We start from the raw sequence: 22,777 nt of genomic DNA on the forward strand, positions 1-22,777 counted from the left end.
ATTAGAGGGAAGGTTGAACGGAGCTTTGACGTCAAGGAAATCTTTAATTTGTCCATTTCTGGGACTGGGTCAGATGGGATCCTAAGAAGAGGGACATCAGCTTCTCTGCACACAGTAGTTGAGTTCAAAGTTGAACTCACCTCCCAAGGAGCAAGAAGGAAGGTCGGAATGCTTGGGGAGGACTGTGGGTCTCGATGGAGAGGGGCCACGACCCTCTTCTCTCATGATGTTGCCTCCCACTCTCTTCTGGAAGGTTCACAGGAGCTGCTGGTTTGTAATCTCCCTTTCTCGCTCTCCAGCAGGTGGCGCAATAAGACTCAAGATGGTTTGGAAAATCTTCCAGATCCCAGTTCCTCTGAAGATTGGTTTAGGGGGAGGAAGCTTCAGCCCCTCAACTCAGCCCCTAGACATAAGAAAATAAATGATGGGAAACACCGAGCATGGAATAGGCATGTACAGGCTAAGCTAAAATAGTCTGAGACTACAGAGGTAGAGATAATAAAAGGGGTAGGAGGTTTGGTGGCTTGGATAGAAAATAATTTCATTCGACAGTTTTCCTCCTTCAAGACTAGACGGAAGCATTTCAAAATGTTAATAGGCTGATAAGACCACAGGTCATTTTTTCACTCTTACCTACACTTTTCCATATTTTCCAAATGCACTGTATGAAGCAGATCTAAATGTCATACCTACCAACATTAAACGTCATTACAAAGATCTTTTTTGCTTGTTTGTTTCTCACATTTCAAATTAGATTTTTTTATTTCTTTTCAGCATAACAGTATTCATTGTTTTTGCACCACACCCAGTGCTCCATGCAATCCGTGCCCTCCTTAATACCCACCACCGGGTTCCCCCAACCTCCCACCCCCCACTCCCTTCAAAACCTGCAGGTTGTTTTTCAGAGTCCACAGTCTCTCATGGTTCATCTCCCCTTCCAATTTCCCTCAACTCCCTTCTCCTCTCTATCTCCCCATGTCCTCCATGCTATTTGTTATGCTCCACAAAATAAGTAAAACCATATGATAATTGACTCTCTCTGCTTGACTTATTTCACTCAGCACAATCTCTTCCAGTCCGGTCCATGTTGCTACAAAAGTTGGGTATTCATCCTTTCTGATGGAGGCATCATACTCCATAGTGTATATGGACCACATCTTCCTTATCCATTGGTCCGTTGAAGGGCATCTTGGTTCTTTCCACAGTTTGGCGACCATGGCTGCTATAAACGTTGGGGCACAGATGGCCCTTCTTTTCACTACATCTGTTTCTTTGGGGTAAATATCCAGTAGAGCAATTGCAGAGTCATAGGGAAGTTCTATTTTTAATTTCCTGAGGAGTCTCCACACTGTTCTCCAAAGTGGCTGCACCAACTTGCATTCCCACCAACAATATAAGAGGGTTCCCCTTTCTCCACATCCTCTCTAACACACAAAGATCTTTTATATCAATATTTATTCAATATCCTTTTAAGTTATACTGATTCTATTTTTTACCCTTGTAAGCAGCGAGTGCCAAAATTTTACATTTCTTCGATGATTGGGCGTTTTGGAGATCACTGGGCTCATTGCGGTAAATATTGTGCATCCTGGACGCTGTAGGTTGTTTCCCTGTCAAGCTTCTGATTCTCCCAGGCTAAAGCATTTCTTTTATTTATCGAACAAAGACATATCCTAGAAAGGTTTTAAACAGTGGGGTCCCATGAATGCTAATCTGGTGGTGTGAGGAGAGACCAAGGTCAGGAGATCAGAGAGAAGCTGGTTATCATGGTTTAGGCATAAGGAATCAAAAGCCTGACGCCAGTGCATGTTAAGAAAGAACTGGAAGCAAGGGATATTCCAGCAGACAGGTTCAGAGGGTTCAGTAATGGTCAAGGGGAGGAAGGAATCAATGATGGCGACAAGGCTAAGCAGCTGGAAAAATTAGAGAACTGGCAAGAGAAATAAGTAAATGAAATGGTGAAGATAGTAGATCAAGACACATGTCATGTTACTGGAAGTTCTAAAATAGACTAACAGGATATATGTTAAACTGGGAGTTAAAATAGTGTAACTCCCAGTAATGAATATAGTAAACATTAAAATTACAGCGATTTATTTTTTAAAAATATACAAATTACCTACTTATAAAAATTAAAATAAAAAATTGAGTAACGTTGACCCAAAAGGGCTCCACGGGGCTTCTTTAAAAAAGTCCCCATCATGGGTTGAACCATGGCTGCCAAAATGATGTCAGTCTTACCCCGCGGCCCTATGAATGTGACCTTACTTCCAGATGGGGTCTTTGGAGATGTAATCAGTTTAAGATGAGCTCAGACTGAATTAGGTGGGCCCTCATCCAATGTGACCAGAGTCCTTATAAGACAAGAAGAGACACAAAAACAAACACGGAGGGTCGAGAGCCGTGACAGCATGGACACAAGGCTTGGTGGTCCACCACCACCAGCCAATGAGTGTCTAAAGCTACCAGAAGCTGGGAGATGCCTCCTCCAGGGGCTCAGGACAGAACATGGTCCTGTCAACAGCTTGATTTCAGACCTCCAGCCTCCTGAGCTGTGAGAATATATTTCTGTTGTTCTAAACTGCCCACTTGGTTATGACAGCCCAGGAAAGCTAACACAGTCCCTCTTGAGCACTCAGCGAGAGAGGAGAGGCAGGTGTTTGGTTTTGTAGGCGGAGTGGGTATGATGGGGACTCGGTCACTATGGAGACCCACACACCGTGTGTCCAATCCCCATTAGACAGATGGGGAGATTAGGAATGTATTAGCTCAATAACACTGTGTGCTTTCCCTGATAAGGGTGGCCACGACTGTTACTTTCCCACTATGTGGTGAAGGCTGAAGTCTCATTACCAGAAATAAGGAGGGATTAGCCAGCCCACGTTCCTTAGCCATGCCAGCCCCACAAAAGAAACACATCCTGTGCACCTCACTACACCGCTTCCTCTCTGGTAAAGGCTGTTGGGTTTTGGAAACCCAACAAGCTCACAAAATGTTTGCTTTAATATAAAATAGAAAGACAGCAGTTCAGCTATAAATCGAATGAAAGGGGGAAATGGGTCAACTTACAACTAATATGGGATAAGCACTGTAAGCATACATATACCCTTATAGGCTATGGTTTTCCCAGCTCAAAATATTAGTAAGACATTTGACATTATCTTAAAAATCACCTTTTCAATTTGATAAGAGAAGCACCGAAGTCCTCTTGGTTATTAATTAATAAGAAAATTAAAAGTCTGAGTTACATATGTTTTCAGGGGAGATTATTTAACTTGATATTTTTTCCTAATTAAGTTTTAATTCAGCAAACATGTACTGAACACTCTCATGAGTCAGGCACTATGCTGCATGCTGAAGAATTTTTCCAAGAATTCCAAGAATTTTTCCAAGACCCTCTCTCAAGGAGTATGCACACCAGTGGGAGAAAGAAACAAATAAATCATTAAAAGGATACTGACATTTTTGAAAACTGTGGTGTAACAATGGTTCCTGTTGGAGGGTTAACAATAACAATAGTAGTAGTAGTAATAATGTTGAATGAATTATATGTTTTACATGCACTGAAGGAGAGGACAGAAACTTTTTCAGCTCCCTCTGGAAAGATAAGGGCACCTACCTATCCTGTTGGCACGCTCCTACTCCTCCAAGGGGGACAAAGAGCCAAGAGAGGGAGAAGGGGCCAGCGAGAGAAGAAACAGTCTGTGCTAAAAACTAGCACCTTAAGAATTCATGGTGTCTTTGCAGAAATGCAAACAGCCCAAGGGAGATGTGGGAGAGTAAGAGACAAGGCCAGGGCTGTGTCTTGAAAATGTGTGTGTGTAAGCCTCATTCTCGGAGCCACGTGTTTTCAAACTGGTGTGCGCACACACAATGGGGGGGGATCATGAACTTCTCTGCAAGAAAGCATGTACGCAGGATGCCTGGGGGTCTCAGTTGGTTAAGTGTCTGCCTTCCACTCCTGTCATGATCCCAGGGTCCTTGGATTGAGCCCCTCATGGGGCTCCTTGTCAGCGGGGAGCCTCCTTCTCCCTCTGCCTGCAAGCTCTGCCTGCTTGTCTCTGACAAACAAATAAATAAAATCTTTAAAAAACAAAGAAAGCATGCATGCATGTGCTTATGCTTTGTTTCAAATATAATCTAAAAAATTATATTAACATATTCTGACCATCTGGATAAACCACCTTATAGGAGAGCACTGCCAGTGATTTTAGACTCTGCATTTGCAATTATAATAAGGTTTGTACCAATTAGTGCTTATTTGATTGTACCCTGTCACATATTAAGAGGGGTGAACACTCAGTAACCCTTAGCTGTTTGTTTCTGTGTCATAGTGTCTGTGGCAGAGACTCCTGGTTGTCTTCTAACATAAGTTTCTTCTTCTTCCAAAGCAATGAAACCCCCAAAACTTAGGTGGGCACATAGCTATTCAGAAAAAGAAAAACAAAAAAGCAAACAACATTGCCCAGTCTTGCTTGAAGCCAGCTCAAGTTTAAGTCAATGAATTGTAAGCAGAAGTATCTTCTGGCAGCTTCCAGGAACCTTTCTTAAAAGCAAGGTGATCTTCTCTACATGTCCATAAGGTTAAGTCTGCCACTGTGTTGTTCAAATGTCCCACATCCTTCTTGATTCTTAACGGATTCCATTAATGACTGAGAGGGGTGAATTAACATTTCCCACTGTAATTCTGGATGTCTGTTTTCTTCTTCTTTCAAGTTTCACCTTATAAATATCATTTATGTTTGGGGGAAAATCCTGCAAGATTTGGGTCATCTCAGTAACCACCATTTAATAGGGAAATTTCACATGATTTCCTCATTTCCATTTGCATTTATATTTATAATCCTTTTAGTGCCAAGTAGCACTCTTTAAAAAAAAAGAAATCCAATCTGACAATTCTTGACTTTTAATTAGAGCCGTTAGTCATTTATGTATACAATTTCTGATCGTTTTGTACTTACATTTCCATCTTATTTTGTACTTTCTGCTTTCTCCATCTTTCTCTCTCCCTTTTTAGATTCATTGTTTTTTCCATTTTGATTCTTCTCCTGTGCTGGCTTGTAAACCATCCTCTCCTCTATAATCCTTTTACAGTTATCCCAGATATGATGACATGCATCTTAATGTCTGGGTATATCATGTTAATTGGAATCTTTACCCTTTCCTTGGGCTATAAAAGAACCTCAGAACCCTTCGCCGTCCTACCTCTTTGAAAGCTCAGGGCTTTATTACAGTGCACTAAATACTTTATTTTCCAAATCTCAGTTTTATGCAGCCTGTCTTGATTTAGATATGCGCCCACATATCTACTACTTTCTCAGACTTCATTCCTTCCTACATCTAGGTCCTACATCTAGGAACATTTCTTTCTCCCTCAAGTACATCCTTTAGAATTTTACTTAGGGCAGAACAAAATCTCTTTTGTGTTTATTTGTCTGAAGTTGTCTTTATTTTACCGTGTATCGAATTTTATATTGACATTTGCTTTCTTTGAGAATATTGAAGATATTCCCCTATTTTCTGGTTTCCATTATTCCTTTTTAAAAACCCAGCTAAAAATGTACTGAACGCTCCTTTGAATATAATGTCTTTCCCCCAATCTGGCTGCCTCAAACAAAAATTTTTAACTGCTTGCTATGGGGAATTTAGAACATGTTCCTAAATAGAAAGGCTCATCTAGTAAACACTCTTGTGCCCCCATCCCAGCTTCAACATTTTGCCACTTTTGTGTCATTTCTCCCCACACACAGAGACACGGATGCACTTGTTTTAGGATTTTATTACACTTTTACTACAGTATTTTAGAACACATACGAAATACTAGCTCATGTCTTTTCATCTGCAAACACTTCAGTATGTACCTCTAATGGATAAGGACTTCATTAACAAAAGCACCTGCCATCATCCCAACCAGTAAAATTAACAAAACCTGAGATCTTCAAATACTCATTTTCTACTCAAACTTCCCACTTATCCCAAAGGTGCTTTTCACATTTGGTTCTTGGGACTGAGCCCTGCATTGGGCTCCCTGATCTGCAGGGAGTCTGCTTCTCCCTCTCCCCGCGCTTGTGCTCTCTCTCTCTCACACACACACAAATAAATAAAATCTTTTTTTAAAAATTAGTCTCTTATGGTTTGTCTCCCTGATTTTGTCTTGTTTTATTTTTACCTCCCTTCCCCTATGATCCTGTTTTATTTTCTTAAATTCCACATGAGTGAGATCATATGATAATTACCTTTCTCTGATGATCTTTCTCTCCACCCATGTCATTGCAAATGACACGATTTCATTCTTTTTGATGGCTGAGTAGTATTCCATTGTGTGAGTGTGTACATATACATATATATGTATATGTACTACATCTTCTTTATTGATTTATCTGTCCATGGACATTTCCATAGTTTGGCTATTGTGGACACTGTTGCTTTAAATGTTGATGTACAGGGACCCCTTCAGATCACTACATTTGTATCTTTGGGGTAGATACCTAGTAGTGTGATTACTGGGTCATAGGGTAGCTCTATTTTCAACTTTTTGAGGAACCTCCATACTGTTTTCCAGAGTGGCTGCACCAGCTTGCATTCCCACAACGGTGTAGGAGAGTTCCCCTTTCTCCACATCCTCACCAACATCTTTCATTTTCTGACTTGTTAATTTTAGCCATTCTGACTGGTGTGAGGCGGTATCTCATTGTGGTTTTGATTTGTATTTCCTTGATCCTGAGTGATGTTGAGAATTTTTTCATGTGCCACGTTGGCCATTTGTTTGTCTTCTTTGGAGAAATATCTGTTCAGGTCTTCTGCCCATTTCTTGATTGGATTATTTATTCTTTGGCTGTTAGGTTGGTAAGTTCTTTATAGATTTTGGATACAAGCCCTTTACCTGATAAGAAATTTTCAAACATCTTCTCCCAGCCTGTCGGTTGTCCTTTGGTTTTATTGACTGTTTCCTTTGCTGTGCAGAAGCTTTTTTATCTTGATAAAGTCCCAACAGTTCATTTTTGCCCCGGCTTCCCTTCTCTCGCCTGCCCCATTTATCCCAGCAGTTAGAGCCCCCATTTCTTAATTGTATCTCATTAATAGTGTTTTTAAAATCTAACTTGATTAGATTTTAGTTCTTTTATTTCTCCAGAAAAAGATGATTTCTAGTGTCTTCTATGCTTTTCTTGAGCCCAGGTATCTTTATAATTGTTATTCTGAACTATAGTTCTTATCTATATCCCTACTGATTCGGTCCCTGGCAGTCAGTACTGCCTGTTCTCTTTTCTGAGGGGAGTTTTTCCATCTTGTCATTCTTGCAGGAAGTGGTCACTTTTCTCTTTGTAGAACTACAGAATTCTTTTATTAGCTCTCGGTTGAGTTTACGGGTGTTCAAAATGATTTCGAGCTACCTAGCTACGTTCCAGGGACCAAGACGAAACTCAGGTCTCCTCCTCCTCTGCCATCTTGGGGTGTCTCTTATACCTTTTTTTTTTTTAATCAGCTTTATTGAGGTTTAATGTTCATCCAATAAAATTCACCCATATTGGGTGCACAGTTTGGGGTTTTTTGTTTGTTTGTTTGTTTGGGGTTTTTTGGTGGGTGGTTAGCAAAGCAAGGTTTTATTGAGTGAGAGCAAAGTGATAGTACAAAGCTCCCGAGGAGGGAGGGGACCTGACAGGGTTACCCTTGAGTATATCGTTTGACGAGTTCTGACAAATGAGAACATTTATGTAAATCCAACACAATGAAGATTAGAACATCTCCAGGACCCTCCAAAAACTTTTCTCTTGTCCTTTCAAGTCCTTCAGTGCTCCCCCACTCCTCTACCCCTGGGCTCCAGCAGCCTCCGTCTGCTTTCTATCACTTTGTTGACCTTTTCTAAAATTCGCTATACATGAAATGACACAGATTTAGTCATTTGTATGGGCACTGTTCACTTAGCACAATGCTTTTTTTTTTTTTTTAAGATTTTATTTACTTAATAGAGCACACGTAGGCAGAGTGGTAGGCAGAGGGAGAGGGAGAAGCAGGCTCCCCACTGAGCAGGGAGCCTGATGGGGGCTCAATCCCAGGACTCTGGGATCATGACCTGGGCCGAAGGCAGACGCTTAATGGACTGAGCCACCCAGGTGCCCCTAGCATGCTTTTGAGAGTAATCCACGTTGTTTCATATACTGGTAGGTTTTTTTTTTTCTATTGATAAGTAGTTTTTTATTACATAAATATGCCCCATTTTATTTATTTATCCGCAGTTTGGTTGGGCATTTCATTCTTGTAGGAGTCGATCAGCCAAAGACTCAAAGGGACCCCTCTGTAGATCACTGGACCAGCTTCCCCACACCAGGTACTTCTCTCTTGTCTGGTACTCTGTTCTGCATAACCAGCCACCCCAGCCTGTCCAAACTCCATTCTCTGGATGCTCGACTCAAAGAGACAGTTGGATTCTGTTTTGGTTGCCACTTCATACACTGCAGCCTGAAACCTGCTTCTAGGTACTAATGTGGGGCAGTGACAGAGGTCATCTTATTTGCATCTTATTTGAAGGGGATCGCACACCTGCATTGCCCATTTTCCAATATTTGATAACAGTTATATTTTGCCTAGTTCTCCAGGTTTTGAAGGGAGAAGGGCAAGTCCCATAGAAGTCAATCTTTTATGGTGGAAGCCGAAGTCTCCTGCATCTTTTTGACAAGAAGAAATTAGGTGTTTTTTTTCCAGTCAACTTTACTGAGGTATAATTTATATATTTTAAAATTCACCGTTGACGTCTACAGGTTGTTGGCTTTGACAGATGTACGCAACATATAATCACCACCTCTGTCTCTCCCAGAAAGTTCCTCATTCCTTTTGGCAATCAGTCTTCAACCACACCTCTCAACCTGGGCAACCACTTATCTAATCTCTGTCACTACAGAGTAATTACATCTGTCCTAACATTTCAAATATACAGAATCAGTTTCTCTTTTGTATTTGGCTTCGTTTACCAGTATCATGTCTGTAAGATGTTCTCATGCCATTGTGTGTGTTGATGTTTTGGGGTTTTTTTGTTGATACTTTCATTTCTCTTGGTTGAATATCTAGGAGTAGAATTTCTGGGTCATATGTAAGTATATGTTCAGTTTTATGAGAAATTGCCAAACTATTTTCCAAAGTGATTGTACATTAATTATGATCCACATTAATATTATGATCCACATTGATTTATTTTTCGTGTTAAATCACCCTTGCATTCTTGGGATAACCACATTTGGTCACAATGAATTATCTTTTTTACATATTCTATATATTTTATATGATAGACCATGCTTAAAAACCTTTGTATTTATGATCATGAATAATGTTGTTTTATAGTATCAATTTCTTGTAATGTCTTTTTCTGGTTATGGTATTGGGATTATACTAGCCTCATAAAAAAAATTGGAAAGTAATTTCTCCTCTTAATTTTCTGGGAGAATTTCTGTAAAATCGGTATTATTTCTTCCTTAAATGTTTGGTAGAATCACCCAGTTTACTTTGTGGGAAGGTTTTGTTGTTGTTGTTGTTGTTGTTGTTTTCGATTTTATTTATTTATTTGATAGAGAGAGAGAGATCACAAGTAGGCAGAGAGGCAGGCAGAGGGACAGGGGGAAGCAGGTTCCCCGCTGAGCAGAGAGCCCAATCTGGAGCTTGATCCCAGGACCCTGAGACCATGACCGGAGCCGAAGGCAGAAGCTTAACCCACTGAGCCACCCAGGTGTCCCTGTGGGAAGGTTTTAACTACAAATTCAGTTTCTTTCATCTATATAAAGGTATTTAGTTGATCTATTTCTTTTTAAATGATCTTTGGCATTTTATGTCTTTCAAAGAATTTCTTTTTCATCTAATTTGCCAAATTATTGATATAAACCTGTTTACAATATTCTCTTATTAGCTCTTTATATCTGTCGAATCTGTAGTGATGTCCCTCTCTTATTTCTGAAATTGGCAATTGTCATCTTTGTTTCTTTGTTCCTTTTTTTTAGCAGTTAGACTTTGTATCCCTTGGAGTCATTTTATTCATGTTTCTTTTGCTTGGGATTCATTGAGCTTCTTGGATCTGGTACTCTGCCCTGCTGATGCTAGCTGCCTTGCTTTTCTGGACTTCTAGCTCTGTCTCCTCAACTCAAGGAATACATGCCTGGCTGCCCCTCCCTGTAATTCAGGGAAACCTCTTCCTGGGCAGTACTAGCTGTGACAATAATAGGGATCACCTGGTATGTTTCTGTTCTTTCATCCTCTCTGCCTGATGTCCAATGTAACCAATAATAATAATAATAATAATAATTTCATAAATTTTGTCTGATTTTTAAATTGTTTCATATAGAAAAGTAAATCTAGTTCCTGTTACAACATCTTTGCTAGAAACCAGGCACTAACTTTTATTATGCATCTTCTATGTGCAAACACTTCACTTATCCTTTCATTCTATTCTATAGAAGTCCTGTGCTAAAGATACTATTAACCCTTTTTACAGATAAGGAAACTATGGCTTTGACAAATTAATAAATAAAGTTATATGTCCTATTAAATAACAAAATTACTTGATCTCAGATGTATTTGACTACACAAGGATGCTACCTCCAGATAAAAGAGAGATAGGAAAGTTCATGAGTGCAAATAAATAAAATCTATTCTGTAAAATTAATTTTAATCATAACTGCTTTAATAACTGCTTTGATCTGTAGAAACTTCCCCTTTCCCTAGTAGTGATAGCAGGACACAGTGTGGGAATGACAATTTTACATTTCTAATCACTATTTTTGTTTCTTTTCTTTTCTTGTCCCTTATGGGTAGATTAGTGTCCCTTAATGGACAGATTCTCCACATTTCCAGCCACTTTGGTTATAAAAAGGCCAGTCCACTTTGAAATTCCAATCTCATATACAATTTAAACCCTTCCCTCACTAGACTCCAAGGGACCTGGAGAGGGAGGGAACAAACTGCTTTATCATTCTTCCTTCTCCAACCCTTTGGGGAGGAATGGGGAATGTGGTCTTGTTTTGTACACCTCCCCTCCCTGACTTCTCAATATCTAATCCCTCTGAGGTTGTGGGATCAAAGGGAAATAGAAGAGGCAGAGCTTTTCCTATGTAACTGGTGCTTGTGTGAACATTGCTCGTCTTTCCTTGTCCAGTGATGTTCCATGCTTTCCTGCTGTCCTCTGCTCTTAAGATGTGTTGTTTCTAGGCCACCTGGGTGGCCCAGCTAGTTAAGTGTCTGTCTTTGGCTCAGGTCATGATCTCAGGGTCCTGGGATTGAGTCTAGTGCCATCAGGCTCCCTGGTCAGCAAGGAGTCTGCTTCTCCCTCTGCCTCTCCCTGCACTGGTGTTTGTGCACCACCCCCTCTCTCCCTCTCAAAAAAAGAAACGAAGGAAGGAAGGAAGGAAGGAAGGAAGGAAGGAAATAATCATTTTCATGAGGAAGTTCCCCTTCAATGAGATCTCTAAGTCCCTTCTCCCCCTGGCCCTGCCTATGGTTCTATGCCCACTCTGGTGATGTATTACCTTATTTGACCTAGAGTCTTCCATGGCTTCTGCTTCCTTACACAAGCCCTCTGCTCCTTCACGAGCCAGGAAAGTGCTGAGATTCTCTTTGGCACTCTCAAAGGGCCAAGGGGGACTAGGATGGGTTTGGCCACCATTCCCTTGCACACTCATCACACTACGGCTCATTCCTGTCTTCCAGCCTTGGGTTTTTTCTGCAAGCCTCCCTTCTCAGCTCTCTCTCAAGATGACATGGAGTAACTAGTTTTTCTAAGAAATCCCTCACCATCATCACCCCTGTGGCAGCAAAGGACTGGGATGGAAGCTCTTTGGTGGTTCTGGGGGTCATCAAGTCCCCCTGGGGAGTGAGTTGCCCATCTCGCCTCTGTAGGCACTCCTTTCTCTTGGATGGTGTTCTTAGAACCCCACCCTGCTCATTTAAATACTGGAAGTGAGAGAATTACCTGATGGGAGGGCTGGGAAAGGAATTACCTCCTACTGAGAGAATGAATAATGGCTTGTCCTCTTGCTCTCCCCAGTAATCTCCTTATAATAGCGTGTTTGCGGGTGGATGACTGGATGACTCTGAGTAGTAGAGCCTTTTCCGCTGAACTCAGTAAACTCTGGGGGGATTACTAGGCCCTCATGCTGACGGTTCTTTAGACTGTGGCACCGAGTGGCTCTTGTTTTCCCATGAAGCCCCAGGCAACAGTACAAATCCTGCTTAGTAGCCTGTTCTATAACCAATAGTTCAGCTGGTCTTCTATTGCAGCTGCCCAAACTGTGATCACACAAGTCGATTTAAAGTTCACTTTACCTAATTCTGATGCCACAACAGAAAACCTTAATAAGCTCTGAAGTACACAATATGGACAGAAGCCCAAAGAAAGTCAGTATGACGTGCAAAAATGATTTAAAAAAAATTAACTACTTTCCTACACAAAATATACACCATCTGATCCCCCCCAAAAACCCAAAAATCAAAAATCTAGAAACAATGCCTTCTTTAGGGCCCTGATCTGATTTCCAAGAAGTTGGAATGAGCATGGGGGGGAGGGAAGGTATGACAAATGAAGTGGAAAAAGAGAAGGGGGGTGAGGTGGGGAAGGAGACTGAGAACACAGTAAAACACTTCTTGCTTTCATTCTTGGCTCCCATGGACACAGCCCAGAAGGAGTACTGCGGGCCCCACTAGGAGACAGCTGGAAGCTGGCAGGCTTCCTTAACTCGCAGAGCTATTTAGAGCTCTGGGATTGGTGCCCACGTCCAGGGAGTTAGCATTCCTGCCCAGGGGAGGTGGCACAGGAGAGAGCTTTCAAGTGTATTCAACAATCTTCCCCACAGCCTCTCCCCGCCCCCCACTCCAAGACCAAACTCCAAGATTTCCTGAAGAAAAACAAGCTCATTAACCCAGACTCAGCCTGACATAGCAAAAGATACAAGCAGCATTCACATGGTGAGAACTCTGGCTTTGTAGGTAAGTGCTACTCACCTGTCCTTTAGTTAAAGTTTAGTCTAAACTTTAGACTATAAAGTAAGCTGTCTTAAAATGTCTTTTCTGGTCTTGACCTTATCCTCCCTTTCAACACTAAGCTTTTTCCTGAATTATTATCATCAAAGTTCCATCTAGAGCAATCCATTTGTATCCTGGGCATATATTATGATCTTAGCTCTGAAGTAAGTATGGTAAACTCAAAGAAGAGGAAGGTGTGCCCTGCCTACGCATGTGATAGGGTTCTCAGGAGGAGGAAGCCAGTGTGGCTTGGTCATCAGGGTACGAGAAGGGTAGAGAGGACCAGAGCTCTGAGAAAATGGGTGGGGACATCCAACCCAAGTATTCTCTCCACTGCTGCCCAGACTTCTGGTCTAGGATGCCTGCACTGTTCTGTGACTGGGAGAGTCCTACTCTTCAGATCTGGTGTGTTATTATTAGACTCCACAGTCACAAATCTGAAAGCCTCTTAGGAGCGGGAACTATGACTCAGTCATCACTACCTTCAGCACTTAGCATAGCACCTGGCACCTGGTAGACTAGAGGCTGCGTGGACCCATTCATATGTGAATGAGTGAACCAAAAGGGGTCCCAGAGAATGGCTCTGCCCTACGTCCCACATCCTCTCCAGACCCTTCAGCAGACTTTTTGGAAGCTCTTGAAGAATAGTGGAAGAGACTCTCTTATTGGGTGAATAATGCTTTATGTAAAGTGTTTCTCTGTTTTTTTTTTCCCAAAGAGGTGTTTGTATGCTCTGTCTTCATGGCAATCTGACTGGGGCTGTGTGGGGAGCCTATCATCCATCACTATTTTATTGGCAAGGACACTGAGCCTCAGAGAACAATTTTCCCTTCCATCTTCTGTGTCATTCTAGGAATTCATTAGTATGGGGCAAAAGTTCCCAATGGTATGACTGGGCAGCTGCCGTTTCAGAAACACACAGGATTCAAACCTCGAAACCTGATTAAAAGCCAGGGGTCAGGGTGTCTCCCTCACCCCCCATCCCTGCCTTGCTCTATCAGGTTCGTCGTGGGGCCTGTCAGAATCCTGTATGATTGTCTCTAGACCATGAAGAGGATGGAGAGGCACATGGTCACGGGTCCTGTGTATAAGCACTTCGATTTGGAGAGGAAGAATGCCAGGCGGGCTGAAGCCAGACTCCGCCAAAGACTGCACACACTGGAGTACATCTGCCTGTACCAGATGAAGCTGCTGACCTGGGAGCAGAGACAGCTCCAGAAAGAACTGCAGCGGTTGCAACAAGGTAAGGCCTCGGGGATGGGGGAGAGGCAGGGCAGGGCGGCAGGCCACTGCCTGACTGAGGCCAGAGTGACACCCCCTCCTCAGGACAAGGGCTCTTTCAGAGACCTGGATCCCAAGGAAACAAGAACTGAACCCGGACCTGGATTTTAGGCTGCCTGCCCTCCTGCCTCCGCCCTCCTGCCTCCCTCTCTCCCTGGAGTGCACAGTCCCCGAGAGCAGCTCATCAGAAAGCCTTTTTCAGCTAATACTTCTCTGGCTTCCAGTCACTTCAGTGTTTCAAGTGAGCTCTCTCTTACTAAGTCCTTTGTTTTCTTCGTATTTTATTTTTCATTCTGCTTTCTTCTCACTATGTCTGGGTTGGTGTGGTTTCATCTCTGCACCTGGTCAACAGCCATTGATTGAGCGATGGTTCAGTGTGCAAGTCACGTTATGAAGGGGAAGTCAAAAAAAAGAAAACAAAACCCCCGGGCTTAGTGACCACAGAACAATATCCTCTGTGTGGAGAGCGGCCCTCTGATGGGGCTGAGCAGGGGGCATTTGGCTGTTTTCGGCGCTCACCGATGAGACCGACTCTGATACGAACTGCTCAGCCTCCTTGTACTTTCATGTGTGTCCATACGAGAGCCTGCAGGGTTTGCTTAGATGAGAAAATTTCAAAGAAGTAATTGTGGCATATCGGAACTGTGTTTTCTTTGACTCTGTAAGTCAAAGGGCCAATATTTCTGTTGTTTTCCCAAAGAGGCTTCTTTATCCATAAGCCATGTGCTCATAGCCTTTACCACAATGCTCTTCCCTAGAACCCCCTGTCTCCAAAGAATAACCCTTTCCAAATGTATATATCACTTAGAAGACTATCCAGTTAACAGGTATATGTAGTAAAGTAGTGATAATAAGAATAATGGAACTAACCTCAAAAACTAGTTTCTAGTTAGTAGCTACTGATCATCACACAGCCAAGGGCTACACGTGGTGTCCGGAATCTCAGATCCTCCAGTGCTGTCTATACCATTCAATAAAAACTGGGAAAGAAAACTCTCCCTACTCAATGACCCCATTAAAACATGGCGGCTAAGAACACGGACTCCAGACCCAGACTGTCAGGGTTGAAATCCTGACTCCTGTTTACCAGCTGTGAGGCCTTGGGGGGCTTACTGGACCTGTCTGTGCCTCACTTTCTTCCAATGTAACATGGAAATGATATTCCCCACCCCGTGAAGTTAGTTGAGGATTCAGCAAGCACTTAGGACCTAAACACGAAGTAAGTTTACATAAGTGTTTACTCTTATCACTTAAGCGATTGATCGAGCCATCAAGAAAAGATGGTTTCAGGACTAAAACTTTCCTACTGCTTTGTTAAAACTGCTGTAATTGTATGCTTTGCAGAAATGACATCCATCATTAAAATAATTTGATTTTTATATGACTTCAAAATTCAGCATAGAAAGGATCCACCCGCGTTCTGCAAAACTATAGCCCCTTCTCACTAAAAGCAGGTGCTGGCACTCAGAAGTTCTGAAAATGCTAGAGCAAGCTCCAGAGGAAATCCAGGTGTCATGATTCAGTGTCGACTTGTTTAGGTCTACACGGCTAATACATGGACATAAGAACAAAGAGTGATGTCCAAACAGCTGGCCTGGGAATTATTTCTAACCTGCAGATTTGGGCCTAAGAGAGGACTCTGAGCAAGTAGCTGAACTTCTCTGCTTTCCATTTCCCTGTCTATAATAAATGGTTAAAACAAACGGGAATGAGAGCTCACAGACTGGAAAAGAACCTTAAAAGCCATCTGGTTGAATCCCACTTCTACTCTCAAAAAGACACAGAAGACCATATATCTACTTTCACAGAAGGGGGCAGGGAAGGTATGCAGAAGGCCAGGCTGAGACAGGTGGTGGTCCTGGCTGAGTAGTGTCTGCCTCAGGGACAGGTGGCGCAGGAAGAGTCTGGACCAGGAGGCAAAAAACTGATTCAGGGGCCTCGGCCTCTATGTCCTTTGGATAGTCATATTCTTTCTAAGCCTCGAATTTCTTGACAGTAAAATTAAGGGAAAGGGGGGAAATTAAGGAAAAGGGGAAGAAATAATATGTATTGTGTCTTGGTATTTATCAGGCACTGTACTAGGCAACATTTTCCCATGATTCATTTACTGAAATTGTAACTGAGATTCAGCCACATGCCAGTTGGTAGATTGTCCGAAATGCATAACCCCTGTCCTCATCTTAGAGATGTCCTCACCGTAGAGATTTGGATCAGCAGGTTGGGAATTGAGCTCAAAAACCCACATTTTAACTGAGGTAATACTGAGACAGATTATTATGGGACATTATAGCTACTCCGATAGATGCAGGAACATAAACATGAGAAAACACGGTCTGTGTCTTCTAGATGCTCACGTTTAAATTGGAAGGTATCTGTGCTTTTGAAAAATTATAATAGAAAATGCTAATCGCTAAATTAGAGTTGTTTACAAAGGAGGGCAGGGATATAAGAAGATTCCTATGGGCCCCAGGTAAGATCTTCCAGGAGAGGCACTGTGTGGGCAGAATCTTAGAGGAGAATGCAGGGGGCGGGGGGGAGGAGTGCAGTTTGTCATGAGGACACATGGAATGAGGTCCCTCCTGGCAGAAGGAACAGCATGTACAAAGGTGCATGCACGGGCATAAGTTGCTTCAGACAGCCCAGTACTGAGGAGGGTAAGGGGTGAGGAGAAGGTGAGGCACAATGTGGAGGCAAAGTGGGGGGGAGGCGGGGCCTTGATCATGAAGGGTTTTGTAGGTCATGCAAAAGACTTTAGGTTTCACCCTATAGGGTCTGGGAGTAGGGTGATGGCATGTTCACTCTGGCGGCAATGTTGAAGAAAATTCCTAAAGTTCAGACCTAAACTAGGGAATTGGCCAAGGAAATAAAAATTAGTATTTTAAGATATTTAGAAAGTAGAATTGTCAGAACTTTGTGATTAATGATATCTCCGGGGGAAATAAAACCAGAGTCAAGAGTGTATTGCCCGGTACAGAGGAGGCATTCAAGCATCCTTGTTGAGTTGGAGAGTTGGATGGCTACAGGTACACACACCTTCACAAGGGAACATGGGAGAAAGATCACGTTTCAGAGGAAAATTATGTTCATTTCCGAGCCTGCTGACTCAACAAGTCTAGACTTCAGAAGACTGGCCTATCTGGAAGAGGTATCTTAGAATCTCTCAATTTATAGCAAACAGTTGAAGGTCTTACATGGATGAGACACACACACACACACACACACACACACACACAGACTCAAGGAACTAACAGAGGAAAAAGGGCTCACCAAAGATGGTCTTTTGTCTTGACTGTCTCGCAAAGAAGTGACGAGATGAAATGATACTAGGAGGTGAATGTGATTTCTAGTCCCCCTATCTGGTCATATTCCCTCTGCCTGCTGCCTGCTAACCCCAGTGCAGATCCGGGGAGCTCACTCCCAAGCCAGTGCAGGACTTTCACACCCAAGTGACCCATTCGTGAGGTGTCTTGAAAACTAAGTAGGTCATCAACAGCAGCCATGACTACAAGATGCTGAAACATTTACTCAAAGGGTGAAAAACCCACTTCATCCTAGCCGGCAGTTGCAACTCATGGTTGAGACCAGTAGGAGGGAACATAATTGAGGTAAAGGAAACAATAGGGCGCCACCTCTGTGTATCGCTCACACCCAGTTATTTTGTCTTGAAAACACCATGTTTGCCAAATACAACATTCAAACAAAACCTCCATGGGCCTCCAGCCAGTTTAAACCTCTGATCTCAGTGTTTCTAAATCCTTGTTAACATGGTCTAGGTCAACCCTGGGGAACTGCTGTGAGTCCTTCTGCCTCCATCGAGCATGCCAAATCAGCCTGCTGCGGTCTGAGTGTGTTCACGTGTTGGTTCTCTGCCCAGAAAACCCATGGGTGATCCAGCATCCTTTCCCTTCTCTGACTAGATTAGTTTTGGGGGCTTCCATAAGAGAGAACCACGAACTAGGTGGCTTATTTTTTGCCCTACAGTTCTGGAAGCTACAAGTCTAAGATCAAGGTGTGTGGATCGTTGATTTGTTCTGAGGCTGTGAGGGAAGAACTACCTTCAGGCCTCTCTCAGAGTGTCAATGGCTATCTTTTCCCTACCTTCCTTCACGTTGTCTCCCCTCTGTCTGTGTCTCTGTGTCCAAATTTCCTGTTTTTTTTTATAAGGACACTACTCATGGATTAGGGCTCCCCTAACGACCTCCTCCTAACTTGCCTATCTCTGTAAAGGCCCTATCTCCAATTAAGGTCACATTCTGAGATGCTATGGGGTGAAGACTTCAACATATGTCATTTGTGGAAGACAGAATTCAACCCATAACACTTATTCATTAACTCAAAGCAGATATTATCAAGAAAAAGCTCTCCTCTTATTTGGGGAATGGAATTCAGAAGAAACCAAAAGATGTTCTTCCACCCTCATCAACAAGAGGACAGAAGCACCGAGTTCCACAGGTTAATAAAGTTAGGTAAGAAAATGCTTACTAAACTCTTTGAGACACCATTGAATTCCTCTTCCCAACTGACCACCCTACGTCATCCTCTCCCTGAGAAAATGCTGCCTTTCCTCCTGAAGCAACGAAATACTTCCCGCTATCGACACCACCCCCTTCTCAACCACCATCACCTCAGCTGACACCACACTGAAAGGGAACATGGTCTAACACCTGGGAAATTCAAAATATGGGCCTTTTTATTGTTTTTCAGAGATTTTTCTTCTTTTTACTCTTTCCCCAGAGCATTGGTCACCAACACGACCCAAGAAATACATAAAACCAAATCCCAGATGCCTCCTTTCCATCACACTGCCCTAAAGGACTCCATGAAAAGCAAAGAAGAGTCACTATCTCAAAATTACAGAGCTTCCCACTTTACAGCAGAGAAGCCACGAGCCCGTGAGAAAGATTGTCAAAGCCCCCCAAAGGGCAAAGACTCCAACAAGGGCATCTCTGTTCTGTGTCAAGATCAAGATGTCTCCATCAACACCCTAGACCAAGGCCCTGGTTCCAGCCCAGCTGGTGAGAGTGGAAAAGCACACATTGACGAGGCCGGATCAAAGGATGCCAGCCTACGGCCAGACCCCAACGCTGGCAGACAAAGTCCTCTGAATCCCAGGGAATGCGCAGGGTATTTGAAAGACAAGTCCGTAACACCTACCTTCTTAGAGCTGTTTGTGAAGGTCAGAAATGCCCACTACCTCCGACACAGGGTTCCCCCCGAGTCTGAGAAACTGCTTAGTATTGGGGAGATATTCGGCCACAAGGAATCCTTCCAGCCCAGAGGAGGACAGGAGTGTGAGAACAGGGCAGGCTCCTTTCGTCTCTAACCATCTAGCATAACCTCACAAGAACATCTATCATAACCACTACAGAGATGTGTGCCTCACGTAACTGCAGTAATTAAGATATATAATACACATGTCAATATATATTATATATATATAATATTATATATATATTGTCTGTTTGTTTTAAACCCTCAGGTTTTTCTTTTTTTTTTTTCCTTTTATGGGGATATAATCTTTCACTGAATGAGCAATACAAGTATACGAAAAATGAGGGGAGAGATGAATCTTCTGAAAACTCTTTAAGGGGTGCGCACATGTTGCTGATGTCAGCGAAGCTAGGAAACGACACTGACGACTAGACTTTTCCTGAAAGGAAAATACCACGGGTCCTGCTTACGTTCCGCCCCCTTTTACTATAGGAGGTTCTAATGGCGCCACCTGCTGGCAAAAGGACGTAGCTCTTCTGTCTCAGTTCGCCTGCAACACAGTGGGAACAGGAACGTGGTTGGAAACAAGTATCCTCATAGATTCCATAAAACCTGCTCGCCCACCAAAGTCGTTCTTCCATTTCCTTCATCCCTCCCCCACTCCTCCTTCCCTCCTTTCCTTCCTTCCCAGGGGGCTCCACTTTAGTTTCCTCATTCCTGCTTTCCACCTGCTCATATCACACTTTTTGGATCCTAATAAAAGAAAAATAAACAATTTCTTCTTTTTATTTTAAAGATCTTATTTATTTATTTTTTTGATAGAGAGATCACATGTAGGTAAAGAGGCAGGAAGAGAGAGAGGGGGAATCAGGCTCCCTGCTGAGCAGAGAGCCCAGTGTGGGACTCGATCCCAGGACCCTGAGATCATGACCGGAGCCGAAGGCAGAGTCTTAACCCACCAAGCCACCCAGGCATTCCAAACAATTTCATCATTTCCTCTAACATAACCCTCCAAGAAGCAAAGCAACTGAGGAAGGCAGGCTGGGGCAACCAAACTGTTTCATGGACAATTTATTCGCCCTGGCCCATGACCGCCGGGCTAACAGGAACAGGGTCCCCCACTATAGAGAAGCTGCTGCAGACTGCCCCAGCCTTTTATTATATGTCCTTCCTCCTTGTCTGCCATTTAAACTGCATCTGTCTCCATTACAATCACACACCAAGGATGAGTTTCCAAAATGATTTGTCCCACTTCTCCACGGGCCTTTTCTCTGGGCCACCCCTGGAGGTTGCGACCATCACTAAGGCAGCAGGGAGCGTGGCCTCAGCATGGACCCGCGCTCCACACATGCCATCAACCCCCCCACACCACATACACCCCAGTCTTATGAACTTGAGAAATAATCATTCAGCAGGTCCTTGTCCGTATTACGCTTGTGTCTTCATACATCAGACAGGCCCAGATCGGCCTGTGCTCCCTACTCCAACATTTTATACACTCTATCTCCAATGACATGGCCTCCCTTTCCACAAAACTGTGGGTTTACAAATCTAGCCACACAGATTTCATATTCTCATCATTGAGTCCAATAGATTTTCCTTCTTTGATACAATAGACGCAATACTTTCATTGGCACAACTCAACACAGTCAAGCGGAAAGCTGCTGTGGGGGACTTGGCTGGCCTAACTCATTACTTTCTAAAGGACAGTTCGAAGCCCTGGTCTTCACACGGCATTCAGAGCTCCAGGATGGAACTCAGCCAGTCAGCTTAACGTCATTCATTCCTACTCTGCTCTCACCTGGGGATAAGTGTGCTCCCCAAAAGACACTGGGCAGTGTCCATAGAGAATTTTGGTTGTCACAAGCCAGGTAAGGAGATGAAAAGACCTCAATCTATATACCACTGCATTACATCTTGACAAAAAGCCTCCAAAGTGTAGGAAATCGGTGAGATAGTAGTCTCCACTTTGCAGAAAAGAAAATTGAGGTTCATGATAAGCAAAATGACTGTCTCCATACCGCAATGTGAATGAGGAGCAAAGATGTATTAAGGAGAATGTCTTCTCCATTTACCCTGGGAAGGGAAAGAGGACTTTCACCTTATTACCTGAAACCCTCCAGCTGTCAGGGAATCTGTGTTTCACCTGGAGACAGAGGGATCTGGAAACTCTGAGGTGGTCAGTCACTCAGCTTCCCATCCAGAGTCCCAAGGTTGTACAGGCTGCTGCGAGGGACCCCAAAGATTCCAACAACCCTCAGTGATCGGGTAAGGTGCTTCCAGTAACTCCAGAACAACAGCCCCTCTGAGGGTGAAGGCAAGGCAGAGGGAGGAGAACCTGGAGGACTTGGCCCGCACGCCAAGAACTTTGGACAGAGGATCCTCCATCCCAACCAAGCAGAAGTCAACAGCCTACACCACCAACCCCAGCCAGCACAGCAGGAGCTGCCGTGGAACAACGAGAAGCCAGAGACGTGGGACCCCAGCCTGAGCCCAGCCCTGCATAGATGTTTGGACCTGGAGGGCAGGAGGAGGGAGATCGGGAGCCCAAGCTTCACTGGGGTGGGGAAGAAGGACTTTAAACTGGACAGGAACCCTGCATAATAATACCAGATGCAGTTGAAGAACATCTACCAGAAATAAAACTGGTAAAACAGAAGGGACCAGAAGCTGTGGGCTCAGACTGAGAGAGTATTAAGCCAAGTTGGTGGCAGTTCCTCGGAGAAAAGCCTCCATCCTGTGGTTACATCTCACGGAGCTGGCGTTTCTCAGTCGGATCTATGTGAAGAAGCATCGTGCTGGGAAACATCCCTTACGAGGAATCCGGGTGCTGATTATACATCCTGTCTCAGAGGCGGCTGCGGCCCACCTGAGATTTATAGGAGAAATGAAAGCAAAGGTAGGTAAAACTTGGGTCTTGAAGGAAAAGGAGATTCATAAAATTGGGGTTAAAAAGGAAGGCATTTAACATGTATAGGAAGAGAGTGAAAAGCTACGGATAGGAGACCAGCAAGCTAGGGCTCCCCTAGGAATTACTGGCAACTTGAAGACATGGGATCTCATGGTCCCAACTCTGTCCCTTACTAAGCCAACTGGGACCCTCATAAGTGGAAAAGCTGACAGAGCTGAGCCTTGCTGCCCACAGAGCCCCTGTCCTTGGGCAGAAGGTAGCTACTGGTGTCACATATACATGGAACACCATTCAGCCGTCAAAAAGAATGAAATCTTGCCATCTGCAGTGATGCGGATGGAGCCAGAGGGTATTTATGCTGAGCGAAATAAGTTAGTC

General features: G+C 43.4%; 1 protein-coding gene across 3 annotated transcripts; it reads left to right on the plus strand.

The window, feature by feature from the left end:
* Nucleotides 1–12,764: 12,764 nt before the first annotated feature.
* On the plus strand, nt 12,765–20,276 carry CCDC190 (coiled-coil domain containing 190). Of its 3 annotated transcripts, none has more exons than XM_059146592.1 (4): nt 12,765–12,960; nt 13,998–14,239; nt 18,617–18,743; nt 19,012–20,276. In XM_059146592.1, exons 2-4 carry the CDS (start codon nt 14,044–14,046, stop codon nt 19,598–19,600), a joined length of 912 nt encoding a protein of 303 aa, XP_059002575.1. In that variant the 5' UTR covers nt 12,765–12,960; nt 13,998–14,043; the 3' UTR covers nt 19,601–20,276. The 3 variants fall into 3 exon arrangements, with proteins under 3 accessions (XP_059002575.1, XP_059002576.1, XP_059002577.1); XM_059146593.1 differs by having other exon boundaries at nt 14,041–14,239; XM_059146594.1 differs by having other exon boundaries at nt 12,767–12,960; nt 18,620–18,743.
* The last annotated feature ends 2,501 nt before the right edge of the window (nt 20,277–22,777 follow it).

Source organism: Mustela lutreola, chromosome 14 (assembly GCF_030435805.1).
Source record: "Mustela lutreola isolate mMusLut2 chromosome 14, mMusLut2.pri, whole genome shotgun sequence".
Taxonomy (NCBI): domain Eukaryota; kingdom Metazoa; phylum Chordata; class Mammalia; order Carnivora; family Mustelidae; genus Mustela; species Mustela lutreola.